At 36.6% G+C, this 14,614-nt stretch overlaps 1 protein-coding gene across 2 annotated transcripts; it reads left to right on the top strand.

The window, feature by feature from the left end:
- atg4c (autophagy related 4C, cysteine peptidase) lies at nucleotides 1–13,586 on the top strand. 2 transcript variants are annotated; one of them, XM_028028605.1, is made up of 11 exons: nucleotides 1–181; nucleotides 279–405; nucleotides 1,147–1,230; nucleotides 1,330–1,557; nucleotides 5,144–5,471; nucleotides 6,059–6,129; nucleotides 7,190–7,386; nucleotides 8,162–8,288; nucleotides 9,043–9,119; nucleotides 10,689–10,808; nucleotides 11,154–13,586. In XM_028028605.1, exons 2-11 carry the CDS (start codon nucleotides 330–332, stop codon nucleotides 11,319–11,321), a joined length of 1,476 nt encoding a protein of 491 aa, XP_027884406.1. In that variant the 5' UTR covers nucleotides 1–181; nucleotides 279–329; the 3' UTR covers nucleotides 11,322–13,586. The 2 variants fall into 2 exon arrangements, with proteins under 2 accessions (XP_027884406.1, XP_027884407.1); XM_028028606.1 differs by having other exon boundaries at nucleotides 2–181; nucleotides 8,162–8,240; nucleotides 11,154–11,321.
- The last annotated feature ends 1,028 nt before the right edge of the window (nucleotides 13,587–14,614 follow it).

Genomic DNA, 14,614 nt, shown 5'->3' with positions numbered 1-14,614 from the left:
CCTGATTTTACAGCTTCCTTAAAGCGTGAACAGTGCTACTCTCAGGAGATCCCTAAGTAGTTTAAACGGGCTATGAAGGAAATGTTGCATGTTTTATGACACCATACCATGTTTGAACTTGAAGACAGCAATGCAGCGCGTCTGTGACAAGAGAACATCATTATATTGATGAATCGTTGAGGTATGTGTTTTCTGCAAGCTGTCAGTTTATGTAGTACTTCGAAGTGAAGTGATACCCCAGCTTAATGCTGTGTGTATGTTTGTTGCCTTGCACAAAGGTCAGGTTGGCGTTGCTGTGTGGGCATGGGTGCTTTCCCTCGCTGGTCCAAATGGCGAACAAAGGGAGCGACGAGGTGGAAAAATTGAAGACAAAGTTCATGTCAATGTGGCACAATGTGAAGTACAGTAAGTGATTTTCTGCAGGCTCGCAGACTGATGTAGTACAATGCTTGTATGCATCTATGTAGTAGTCCTGTGCTGCAAATTATATGTCTTATTTTATATTTCATGAAGTTCTGAAATATTCTTCTGTTTTATGAATACAGTGCTAATTGAGATTTCTCACTAAGATCCCAAATTTCTTTTTCTCAAAAATTCTGAGTAGTTGAGACATGCAGTTGTAAGTGTAAATTCATCACTTGGTTATGAATTTACATGATTCGTGTACCAAGGCAGTCCAACCAGGCTGAATTTAAGACGTATTTTATTTTTTACAGAAAACGGCAGTATCTCATCACTTGCTGAAACGAGTTATTCGATATGACAAAAGTCAAAAGCTTGGTTTTTGTAGCAGCTTCACTGTGACTGAAAGAAACTTCACAAAAAAGCACCTAAATATAATTCTTGGAGCATGCTGTGGTTGAGTCACTACTGAAAATAGTTGAGATCTTTTCCTGGGAATAATTGCAACTTTAGTTTAACAGTTTTTCTGTTCCTGTTGACATGAATTCAACTCAAAATAGAGTGCTTACAAACTTTTAAGTTGGATGAAATGACTTTAGCAGGTAGGTAGCATGAAACTACAGTCACAGAGTGGCAGATATAAAGCAGGTTTCTCACTTAGCTGAGTAAATACAATCTTTTAGAGTCTCTTTCAAAGTAAATTAGCCAAGCCCTGATATATGTTCTGTTCATTATGTATTCTAGGTTGGGCACTTAAATCCAAGACTCCATTCAGTAGAAACTCCCCAGCGTTTCTTCTGGGGAAGTGCTATCATTTTAAGGCAGAAGGTAAGTTACACAATATCATAAATTACATAAACTTACACTGATTTTGATATTTATTGCAGTCATCTAAAACATAATCTTTTGATAATTGTTTTTCCTAAGATGACGACTGTCCCTCTGAAGACTGGCATGAATTCTCTGAGAACCTCGTCATGGGGAACGTAGAGGCTTTCCGAAAAGATTTTGCATCTCGTTTGTGGCTAACGTACCGGGAAGATTTCCCTCCGCTGCCAGGCAGCACTCTGACCTCAGACTGTGGCTGGGGCTGCATGCTGAGGGTTGGGCAGATGATGATGGCTCAAGCTCTTGTTCTGCATGTCTTGGGCAGAGGTGAGTGGAAAAATTAAAAACAGTTAAGCTTGATCGCTTGACATTTTAACTAGATAAATGTCGTTTTTCTTTTTTTTTTTAAATAAAAGTCCTAAGTTGACTAAAGTCTGACACTTTTACATGGTTTTAATGTTAAAAGCAGGAACTAAGATTGTTTTTTCATCAGTCTCAACCTGAAACTGAAAGCTAGATTTAGTCTGAAGCACATTTCACCCCTTAAACATAATTTTTAACTCTCAGTCTTATATTTCTATAGGGTTGCAGGGTTTCCCCCAGTGTATTATAAGCCTGGCGGCCCACCATGCTTTACTAGACCCCCCCAGGCTAAGTGTTGCTTTTATTTTTAGAAAAATTAACAATTGGAGGGGGAAGGGGTCACTTTTTTTTCCTTTTATCTTAAAGCCGGATTGCAAGCGTCTCTGGTGTTCTGAGAGTTTCACTTGCGGAGCAAATTTATTTCTAAAAGGTTTATAGTTTATACATTTAAAGTTGGGAGCGGACCAATCACACAGCTCGCGCCTCTGTGCGTTGCCTCCCGCGCTGCTGCTGCTTTATCTCAAGTTATCTCAGCGCGGATCCCACTCTCCTCTTTTCACTCAAACTGGACACAGGCTGACTTGTATGGATATTTACACCAACTGCCAGTGAGAAATTATTATGTAATGGAGAACATCAAGGTAAGAGTTTAAAAGGAACCGCGTTAGCTCTGGTTGTGCAGCTCTATGTGAACCACAGAAATAACTTGTAGTCAGGCTTTCAGAGGTGCGCGTTGAGCGAGCGGTGAGAATGATTTATATTTGTGGACAAAACATTATGCGGCCTTTACATCTCAACACGCTGCCCAGCGTGTGGCTCTGTCTTCCCTGTAAAGTTTATGTATGGTCCCGGTTGGCCGGGTTAACGAACCAGCGCTAACCTCGTCATGCAGGTTCAGCCGGTGAGGAGCTTTCGCGCTCTCCTCGTAGTCGCGCTTCACGCTGGGTTTATATCATTTTATCATTATTTTTAGTATAATTTTCCCGTTATACGATGCATCAAACCGTATCGAATACTTTGTCTATTTAGTCAGCCGGAGTTGAGGCGCGCGGAGATCAGAAAAACTCGAGCAACAAATTTGAGCAGCCAGAACAGCTTCTGTGGCCCCTTATTAAAAACGCAATAGACAGAAATTGAAGAGCTACTAAACCCACATTAGCAGCATTACATTAAATTCCCCGTTTGTTGCGCATCTCTGAGCGCAGTGCAGCGGATTTGACTAATCATGCAGGGTCGGTCCTATGCTGTATGAGGCCTGCAGCAGAATTTGACCTAGGGGCCCCTCTTCCTGCTAAAAACATCACCACCTCTAACAGCTACTGTGTTAGGGAGAGGGGGAGTAGTTTAGTTGAACAACCTAAAAAGCAATAACTTATAAATAAGTTTATATAAGTAATAAGTTTATAAATAAGTTTACTAATTTGTATTTGAACGAACAGAGCTCAAACTCAAAGATTAAACTCACAGCATCAGATTGTAGCTATGGTAACAAAACAATCTAACTGTTAAGATTGTTCTTTGAACTTTTACAAAGTAAACTTGCTAGTTCCTTACCTTCTTAAATTTAAATGTTAAATAATTTAAAATATTTTAATTTATGTATGCTGAAACCATTAAATCAAATTTAGCAGCATTGATAATGTCAATAAACAAATGTTACATTTATGTATCTGTGGTCTGTGTTAAAATATTAGCATTTATGGGCCCCTGAAGCCCTGGGGAGCCTGAGGGAGCCTCTGACTTAATTTGGATTAAACAGGAGTGCAAATAGTTGATATACATTTTAATTGTATTTTTTGATTAGTTTTTTTAAGACTAGTTGTGGGTTTAAATGGTGTTCCACTGGCGACATTTTCAAGTAACATATAATTATCCAGTAATACTTTTACTTTTCCTGTCAACTTAACATCTTTTAATACAAAAACATGGTGGGCCGCCTTGGTTCCCCGACCACCGGGCTTAGCAAGTTTTCTGGGGGAAACCCTGCAGGTTGAGTGCTGCACTGGTGTCTGTATATTTTGTGGAATAAGGGGAATGACATTACAGCCCTCAAAACATGACATTTTCTAATGCAGCTGTAAGCAATGTAATCCACAATTAACTGTTCCAAAGTGTCTTTTTTTTAATAAGACATTACGATTTTTAGAAATTTATATTACTCGTATGATATTGTTTCTATTCTTTTTCTCAACTCTTCTGCCCAGAGTTTTTTCAGTTCAGTCTTTCAGTTTGGAGGGTTTTTAATCATAAATGGCTTGTTGATGTCAGAGAAATCGAAATGTTTTTTAAATGCATTAAGGCTGTTTCATTTGACTACCATACATTTTCCTTTAAAAGTATAACACAATCTGTTGCAGAACTGTGTAGATGACGCTTGCATGCATAATAAGTAATGCATGTCTTCATAGGTTGGATTAGATAGAACTGATCAGTGTCATATTTCTCAGTTTAATATTTTAACAATTTCCTGAAATAAGTACCAATGAGTAGAGAAATGGGATTGGGCTGGAGAAGTATTATAACTAGAGAATTCCTTATATTCTTTACAGTCTCACTGACTAATGAAGTAATTTAAAAATCTTTTCTTTTTTAAAATTTGCTCTAAAATCTGTCACTAATAAAACATTTCCCCATAAAGATATGAAAGTCCATTTCAGGGTATTAATGGATCAATTTTAAATTTGATTCACTTTGAATCAAGGTCATTTTGTTACTGCTTCTGAGTTATTTTATTACCTGAGCTACTCCCATTCGCTCTATGTTCATCTCCCACCCTGTTTGTAAGGCTAAGGTAGTGTTAAAGTGAAATACTGGGACACTCAAACATAATTGAACCGAGTTATGACTAACCCGTTTCTGAAATGAGTAGAATTCAGGCTTCTTGAGCCAAGATGGCTTATTTTTAAGGTCTTCATGAGTTTATATTTTTTAATGCTCTAAAACTGAGGTTAGAAATGTAGAAAGATCAGGCTTATTACACAGTTGATAGGGCCTGGCCAAAAATAAACATCAATTCCTTTACATTGAGCACAACAGCTTACAATAGAAAATGAGAACTCTTTAAAAAAAATTTTTTTAAATGATTCTGCCCAATATTGTCAAGTTTAGGTGCACTTTAAATGCCATCTTAAAGACAGCTGAATAAGGAAATGTTTGAGAGTTACTTGCATGAGGAAAATGCAATGTATTCATCAACAGTTGTATAGCTCAGGGTAATGTAGAATGTTGTCACAATTAGGGTCGTAAAAGTTTTAACAAGTTGGCTCCAGATTACTTTGACTATACAGAAACGGAACTCCTTAATAAAGAATACACCTACAGTTTATACGGCATTTATGAGGTTGATTTGAATTAATTAGCTGCAAAGGTTTACAGAATAAAATGCATTTTATTTGCATTGTAAATGATATTTGAGAGAGACAATTTGGGGAACTCAAGGAATTTTGTAATTAACATAAATGCATGGAATTGTTTTTCTAATTATACTAGATATAATTAGAATCTTAGAGGATTCTGACTCAACCTTATTCATTCATTAATTTTTCTGCAGACTGGTCTTGGCCAGAGGCGCTCACCCTCCAGCCCTTAGATGTAGAAACGCGGACCACCACAGCAGCTAAGCGACTTGTCGCTTCTCTGCAGGGCAACCCCAGGATTTCTGAAAGCAGACAGTCTCTTGCACCTCAAGCCCAGGCGTCGGGATCAGCAGAGGAAGCAGATGCACATTTGAAGGAGATGGACCACAGAAATCTGGTGTCCTGGTTTGCGGACGTCTCCTCAGCTCCACTGGGTCTGCACAGTCTGGTCCGTTTAGGAATGATGATTGGAAAACAGGCAGGGGACTGGTATGGACCAGCTATGGTAGCACACATCTTGAAGTAAGTTTGACCTTCACGTATGCACTATGCAGACAACTACTATTTTAAACATGCTAAAATACTAATACTCTGAAGTTACTATTAAAAAAAATGTCCAAGTATCAACTTTTATGGAGCATGGCATAATTCTATGCTCCAGGTCAAGTTAACACAACCTAACCTAAAAACTCACCTTGAATGAGTGACATTTACAAATTATGAACATTTCAATCAGGAAACCACAACAAGACAAAGATGTTGGAGGAGATAAAATCCATTAGAGGTTGGCATTTATTATATTTATCTTTTATTGTGTAAGATTTGTAATCATAAGGATTTTTATTTATTGTTGTCGTGATAAGTTTCAGTTATTGATTGTAAATAAACTTATAGTAGGATCATGTTTTGCTGTGGCTCTTTTTTGTTGTCATATGTGCAGGTTTACTGTTGACAAAACATTCTTCAACACAATTCAAAATAATGCTCCCTTTTCAGCATAAAAGTAATAATATCCCATATATTTTGTTAAATGTAAACTTGGCTTTCACCCTCAGTTTCTCTCCTTTTCTTACTTGCCTCTGTCTACTTTTCCTGTCTTTTTGTTTTAGGGAAGCTGTCAAGGAAGCGATGGAGCCTGGCTTGGCGAGTATAACTGTCTACGTCTCCCAGGACTGCACAGGTATAAAAGATGATGCTGCCGTTGATAGTACAGGAAACTGGGCACGGCGCCCAAGTCGACTGCTCTTTTATTCCTCTGTCGTTCTGCTGCTGTGAGATTCCAGCTGCTAAAAGTGGGGGACAGGACTCTCTGTGTCTATTCCCCACAACAATCGCATCCATTTCAAATCTATAACATGCCGCCACGACCTCCTCTTAACCTCTATCTCAGCTGATTCATGTTTGTCTTCTCAATAGCAGAAGATAGCTGTTTGTGAGTTGGTAGCTTTTTTTGTTAGTGCTAGTCACGGTGAGAAACAACATAAAAGCTTTAAATTTTTTTGGAAATCAGTCAGCATTTGTAAAATATTACTTTTCTTTAATAACTGAAAAAAACTTCTGTGAGGGAGGAGGGGATTTGTGTTTTATGTTTGTAAATTCAAATCTGAACTGTTTCCTTGGTGAAACAGTTGATGCATATTTTTCTAATTCTAAAGAGTCTAACAATACATTTATTTCCATTCTACATACTTAACATGCTTTCTGGATGGAATAATGACTGTTTAAAAAAAAAAGATATTTAAGAGAAAAATGTGTAAAACAGAATTTAAGGTTCCTACTCACTCCAGAAAAGAGGAATTGGATACATTTTTGCAGGTCTGCAAAGGCTCTGTCTGCACTTAGGATGATCAAGCTACCTTCTGATCCCGAATGCTCAGAACGACTCCATCTGACGCATTCTAACCTACTTTCTGATTTAGGCAATGATTATTTGACCTTATGGTGGTCCTCATAGACTGAGAATAAGTAAAGCACTTTTGTAAATGTTGTAAATGAATGAGTTTATTGAAGAAAAATCAAGATCTGTAAAAGGTTTAAGTGGCTTTTGTGTCAAACAACAAAATGGTATGAAATTCTCCAATAGTGCACAATATGCAGTTCATACAGTTGTCATATGGATAAAATGATGAGAATGTAAAGTAGCCTAATGTCTTAAAATTATATTTTTAAAAATACAATAGACTCAAGTTCTAAAAACGGACGTAACTCAATTGAACTTTTGTATTGTTGACCTTTTCTAGTGTACAATGAGGATGTCATGGACTGCCACAAGGCCCTGAAAGCAGGAGAAACCTCTGGTGAGGCAGCAGATAGTCCTCCTGTTGCACAAAAAAGCCAACCGACCCCCACACTGCCAGAGAACCAAGCTGTCGTCATCCTCATCCCTGTGAGGCTCGGAGGAGAAAGGACAAACCCAGAGTATTTTGACTTTGCAAAAGTGAGTAATTCCATTTTTTCTGTAGGTTTTTTTTTTTTTTTTAAGATCTCATAGACGTCATAGGGTTAATGTTAAGTCCAAGTGATTTTGCCGTAGAAGTTCAGTAATTGTTTGTAAATTGCAAATTTAGAATGTCGGTTTTACATTTGAGAGATCAGTTTTGTGGATGATTTCAGGTCTCATTTTGTAAAGGTCTGACCTGTCGATATTGATTTATGTCAATTCTGCTTAAAAAGGAAAAAAAAACAAACTTAAATCAACATTAGTCAAAATACTTGTTTTTAATTATATTAGAAAAAAGAAATCATGAAATCTGTCAAACAATTTCTTAAATATATTTTTATGCCTTTTGTGCTTCCTGTGACTTTGTTTCAGAACACCACAATATCGAAAATGTTTAACTTTAAATCTGCTTCCCTCTGTAGCAACTTTAATACTGAAGAGTGTTGTTGTTAATGTGGTGTGGTGCATCCACTCAGCAGAAAAAATCACAATTAGAGTTTTTACCTGTCACCAGGCAACAAAGTCATTTTCTACTGTTCAACTTAAAGATAATCTAGAGATTGTTCTGCTTTTATTTCATCAAAGTAAGAAAAAACATTAAACACTGATCAGTGGTAAGACCCAGTCAAACTGAAAATTGACCTATTCGGGTCACAAGCTGACTTCTTGGTTCATCACCAGAGTTAATTTAATTCCAGTGCATTATGTAATGAACAAAATGAAATCATTTGAGCTCTAATTCAGACATATGTGTGCTTCTCTGCTCATTTAGAGGCTATTGCGTCTGGAGTACTGCATAGGCATCATTGGAGGGAAGCTCAAGGAGGCCTGCTACTTTGTGGGATTTCAAGGTCAGTGCCAGCATAATGGAAAATGGAGAAAGATACATTCACGCAGAGGTTGGTGTGAATAACAAATTATTTTTGCATAATATACCCTTTGTATGTGTAGAGACAAAGTAAGTTAATGTATTCATGTTTGTATGAGAAAAACTAAGAGGAGTAGAGATGAAACCGAGTGAAGCGGGGCTTACTTTATTCTCTCTGACCCATCAAAACCTCGCCCATTTATCACAAGTAAACCTCCCAAGTTGTAAACCATAATTGATTTCCATAGGCGGCATGCATTAAATTTCATCCGGGCGCCCAAAGTGAGCCACTCTTCATCACCTTCAGCAGCCAGGAGAAACCTTCAGTTGTACATCTTGGCAGTCAATATTTACGCATTTACATTTTACCCATTTGAAATACAGTGTTGGATGATGTCTAAATGACAAGCAATACATTCTCCCTGCCAGTGCACAGCTCAGCACTGCATTCATCATATGCAAAACGGTCGAATATAATTGTGTGTTTGTAAAAGTAATTCCCCCACACAAAAATTAAATGACAAGCTCTTTTCTTGCGGGTGTAAAAAATGTGCTTGTACAAACGCATCTGATTATGCAGAATTTAATCCACCCTGCTGGATATTAAAAAGCAACAGCCTTCTTGAAAGCACATTTGACGCACACAACCCCAACATGTAGGTCCGGCGGGTGACTTTGAGCTGCTCTGCATAGATATTGAGGAGAAGCACAATTTTTTTTTTTTTTTTTTTCCCTGTAATAATCTGATGTTTTTGAATAACTTGTCTTTTGTTTTGTCCTTGCAGATGACAGCTTGATTTACATGGACCCTCATTACTGTCAGTCTTTTGTGAATGTCAGCACCAGCGATTTCCCTCTTCAGGTAACGTAAAATTACACAGACTGGCTGACTGAGGGCTCCAGTAAATGTGGATTTTATAGTTTCTGTGAGTACTTATAGGTGTGAGTCTTAAAGCAGCACTCAGCCCAATCACTGAGTCTGTATTGGCTGATTTATTTGCTGCTCAGGTAAGCGAAGCTGCCACCTAAGAGAAATACTGAAAATGCATGCTCTAGAAGATTTAACTGAAATTTTATAGATTCATTAGACATGGAGTGGTGTATTTCAAGTGTTTGGTTCTGTGGCAACTGTTTATGGTCTAAAGCAAATGAAAACCCAAATTTACTTCCTCAAATGGTAGAAAATTGCATAAGACTGGTAAAAAATGTTTTTTTTTTTCTTTGTTTGGGGCTAATTTTACATGGGCTGCTGTATCATTACAGTATTGCATAATGTTGAACAGCCTGTGGCTCTGCTGAAATGTTGAGGAAACCCAGGTTGGTCTAAAAGAACTGCAGCTGGTTTGCAGTTTTCCTAATGTTTATTCCAGATTAGAGGAGGATAGAATCTGAATCTTGCCCCTCTGTCTGGTTTTGTTTCTGGAGATGGAGAGTTGACCAGAAACAGATCTAAGTGGTCTGGAAGGTTGATACAATGACAGTTGATTGAGAATGCATTTGGTGCTTAGAGATTCAGCGATTCATTTAAAGAATGAATCACTGAAGTGGTGTAGCAATTTTAACCCATGTTCTGGATACATTTTTGCGTGATGGATATTAAAGGGGCAATATTATGTCATCTTTTTTAGCTCTACATAATATTTTAATATTACTCCCACATCAAGAATATACCTTCAATGTTGCATTGATTCTTTGATACACGTTTGAGAAATAATTTAATCTCCCATGGTAACCAAAAAGCTTGGTGGGACGTAGCTCCACCTTCAAGCGCAGCTCCAAGCTTCTGAGCTTCCGCCACAGAGCAGCACTTCCCTGCGACTCCCCCACTCAGCTCCATCAGGCTATCTAGCACACCTGGTGAAACTGCACATCTGTTGAGCTAATTATTCAAGCTACTTCTCAGTGCAATGCTGGTAAAAACTGAAAGATTAATTTCCAGGAGGCTGAGTTTCAGAAGGAGCAAGAGTTTTAAACAAAGACTCAATTTCAAGACATTAAATCATGAAGTAAAATTTATTTTAAGTAACAGTTATGTAATTATGTTCTAAAATAGCACTATATGCCTGGAAAATGCATAATACTGCCTCATTTAAAGCACTGATTCTTTTTTTAAAAATAAATACTAGGATGTATTTGTCTTAAGTGTAGAAGAAAAGTGTGAGGAATATGAGTTTAATTTCTGTAAGTTACTTGGACAAATGTACTTTTCAGTGATGTTTTTGTAAACTTTGATGCTGTACCATACAACATTGCAATAGGCAAGATTAAAATGCATACACGGTGCAGATCAAGATTTTTTTAAATATTTTTTTTAAGTGATGAAGATTGTATTTGTTTATATTCTAGAGAGGCATGAATATTTACTTCATTTTGATTGTCTTTAGATTTTTAATTTTCCCTCTATTTTGTTTTATTGTTTTAATTTTGCTAGTCATACCATTGCCCCTCACCAAAGAAGATGCCTTTCAGCAAGATGGATCCAAGCTGCACTATTGGTTTCTATTCTAGAAGTGCTCAAGATTATGAGAGAATCAGGGAAGAAGTGTCCAAGGTAAAGAAACCTAACTCAGAACACCTTGAAATAACTTAATTAGTGAAGTAATTGTATTGGTAATTTTCCAGATATGGTTTTTGATGGGGGTTTTGTTGGAAAAAAAATTCTAGTTTTGCTAGTCCTACATTAGTTGAGCAGTAGGTGGCAGCATTTAGCCACAAATCTAATTGAATTGTCATCCAGTCAATATGCTGTACAGCTGTTTCAAAAGCCCTGTTCCTGCCTATATCTGTTGTGTTTAATCTACTTATTTTACCATTAAAATTAATTCAATTTGCATAAAGACACTTTCTTTGGAGTAGAAATACAAAATAAAAGTTGCTGCTCTGTTTTTTGTTCCAGTTGCTGGAGCCGTCAATGAAGGAGAAATATCCGCTGTTTACTTTTTTGCAAGGTCGCAGCGCAGATTATGACCTGTCGGCGGGTCTGAGCACAGAGAAGCGGGAATGGCCCTTTATTAGGGAATCACGCAGAACCGTCACCACAGCTGGAGACTTTGTGCTTCTCTGACAGTCCAGTTTGACGGTACAAGAAATGTTCATAACGATTCTAACTGTTGAAATGCACTGCATTATGTCTGTCAGTGTTTGTCTGGCAGTGCAAACTGTGGATTATTCTTTTTGGGAAGTTATTTGACATTATGTGGTGTTCTACTGAATCTAAATTCATAACATTTTTTACATGTAGAATTAATAAGAAATCTTTGTATTTTGCATCACTATTTATATTTTTGTAGTCAGTATGTTTATATCAATGGTTCAGACATCTTAAGTTGTCAAAAGTTGGGTTTCATTTGTAAAATTAACTTGATGTGTAAAAAAAAAAAAAAATCCAACTTTGGAAGGTCATAAAAAATATCTACAGTAGAAATAAGCACAGCTTGCACTGCTCTTGATGGAACATTGTTTTGCATCTAAACTAGCTGAAGTCTGCAGTGTGATTATTAAATTAAGTATGTAGGGAGTAAATTAAACAGCCATAATGTTTTGAACAAAGCTATAAATCATTTTTAAAATGTATTTTTTTTCCCCCAAATGAAACCCCAGGTTTAGTATTTGGTTGTATTTGTTTTGAAGATATATTTGTATAATTTTGACTCTGTCCTGATCTTTCAATACCAACAGTGTCAGGCAGATGTGTTTGGAATAGGATCTCCAGCTAGAGCAGCACTTTTTATGATCTGTGCTAATAAATACTAATCAGTAAATACAAAGTCAGGTTGTGCCAACAGTAACACAACCAGATTTGACTTGTTCAGTTTATGATTTATCAAACAAATACACAAAATTGTATCCAATGACACTACATAATAGGTGGAGGCATTTTCAAGTAAACAAAAAAATCATAAAATGGTCCTGAAAGTCATAATTTCAAGAAAAACACAAACCCTGGCCTCAATATTTAGTGGTAGCAGCAGTAAGAAAAACTGTATCTGTTAAGTATTATAAACACATAATACTGGGCAGCCTCTTCTAGACAACATGTTACCACTTTTGACAAAAATGCAAAAATTTGATATGGTGGTAACTCATGTCGGTAATAAGTAGCCTGAGTTCTGAGCAACGCATCTGCTTTTTAAACTTGGAACTAGAACATGATTAGCTGGGTTTGATGTTATACCCAGATCCAGGTTTCGACTTCATAGGTAAATAGACCACAGCATTAATAGCCGAAAAATATTTATTCCTTGCTTGCTGTTGTCCCAGTTATTTACCAGATGTTTTTTTTTTTTTTTTTTGAGAAAATTAAAGGCAGATTAATTTATTGAGTTATTATTCTTAAAGGTATTCATTGTTATTACTGTACTAAGTGTTACTACTTTTGCAGTTTGAGATTCATGAATCTAGAGCTGTGATTCCTAAACTTTGTATGCTAGCTACACAGATGCATAATTTAAAGAACTTATGGCATTAACATTCAATATAAAATGTAATTTATTTTTTTAAACATCTTTTCTAGCTTTTACATCAAAAATGCATTTCACCATTTTTTCTTGTATAGTTTGTTCTGTAAAAGGTTTTTAAGACTGCACACTGAGTGATTTGTAACACTGAGATACCGACCCACTGGAACTACTGATCTAGAGTATTTACAATGTGTTCCAGGTAAAGTGAACACCTTAAACATTATTTCACTACTTCAGCACTTTACGTGAAGTCCATGTGCCATTTAAAGTATTTAAAGCGGGTAGAGTAACTATTTCAGTTTCTGTACTTTCTATTCTTAATCTAGATTAAACTCTGAAACACATGAAGGAAAAAATGCACACATTGAAGGAAGTTCTTCACAATTTAGCACAGAGTTCACTTAAGTTATAGTAGAGCTTTTTCTTTTTCAACAGTAATATATCAAAGTCTTGTGTGACACCATACCACCAATGTGCTTTGATTGCTTAACTGGAAGATTGCTGGTGTGAATCATCTATTTATGAACAGCACATTTCCATCAGCATGAATCAAAGTCAGAAAATTGCAATATAAAGACACATTTACTGTATGAATAAATATTACTTTTTATCTAAGGTGCATTTGACAGTCCTGCTGTAAAGCTTTCAAATATTCTGATGCATTTCCCTCAGTTCCAACAGTAAAGTGAAATTCACTGCAATAATTACAGAATCTAAAACTAACATGAAGTACACTAGCTAATGTGTCCAAATGTCATTGTCACTTAAACATTATAAAATATTCTTGTGTTCTTTTCTACACAAAAAATGTTTTTCTGTGAATTTACTTCTGAAATGTTCAATAAAATGTTGAATAAAAAAGCTAAAAGTATTTTACTTGAATTAGTTTGCATTATTTCTTTATGTACTTGTTGAAAAATTCATAGCCACCCTAAAATAAAAGTTAAAAGGAAAATGAAATGTTTGCTTCATTTTCAGGACAGCATGCAAACCTCACCGATGTGTTGAAATAAATTCAATGCCTTTTCTCACCCAGTCAAATGTAGAAGATTAAAACTAATCGTACGTGCTAACCATCTCTACAGCCCATTAACCAGGAACCGGAAAAAATGTGACCCAGTGACACTGGCAGCAATTGTGTTCCTCTGTGGAGGAAAAGAAAATATCCTTGTGTGCAAAGCTCTGTTGCCATAGATAATCTGTTGCCGTTTTCCCTGTACAATGCAAATTCTTGTATTATGATGAGCTGTGCTTTTTAAAGGAGGGAAATGTCCCTTCTGTGGGGAAGTTGGGCCAAGGGTGAGGATAGATGGAGAGACAGATTGAGAGTGCCTCATTTGTTCTCACCCTGGACACATAAAGGCACTGTTTAGATTCTCTGCCTGATCATGTCTGTCCTTTTTCTTTCTCTCTTTTTTGGCCTAGCAACAGACTTTGCAGATAGAGCGTGGACATTAAATATCCAAAAGCATCTACAGAGACATTCCTCTGCTTGAGGGATATTTGTCCGAAACATGAAATGATCATTTGTTCTCCAGGCCGCCTGGAGATTTGAACATTGACTTTGTTTGCATTGTACTTACAGGGATCTATGACTATTTGATGAGTTACAGGAGCAAGAGAATTGCAATAAATGAGTAGTGGGTTTTGTAAAACAAGCAAGATGCAAACATGGATTCTTTTTAGAAATCAGTAAATTGGGAGGTTAATATTTTAGTTTAGGGTTCGAGTAAAGCATTGGCATGAAACTTTCATCTGGCATCTTAACAAGTGAGACCCCTTTAAATGAGTCCAGTTCTGATCATTCAGAGACAATAATATGCAGTCTAATCCAAATTATAACACAATTGGCTATTTTTTTGCTAATTTTATGCTAAATGGGGAAAAGTTGCGTAAG

This window comes from Xiphophorus couchianus, chromosome 9 (assembly GCF_001444195.1).
Source record: "Xiphophorus couchianus chromosome 9, X_couchianus-1.0, whole genome shotgun sequence".
Classification (NCBI taxonomy): Eukaryota; Metazoa; Chordata; class Actinopteri; order Cyprinodontiformes; family Poeciliidae; genus Xiphophorus; species Xiphophorus couchianus.
The sequence above is the reverse complement of the archived record's forward strand: the minus strand, read 5'-3'. Positions and strand labels throughout refer to the sequence as shown.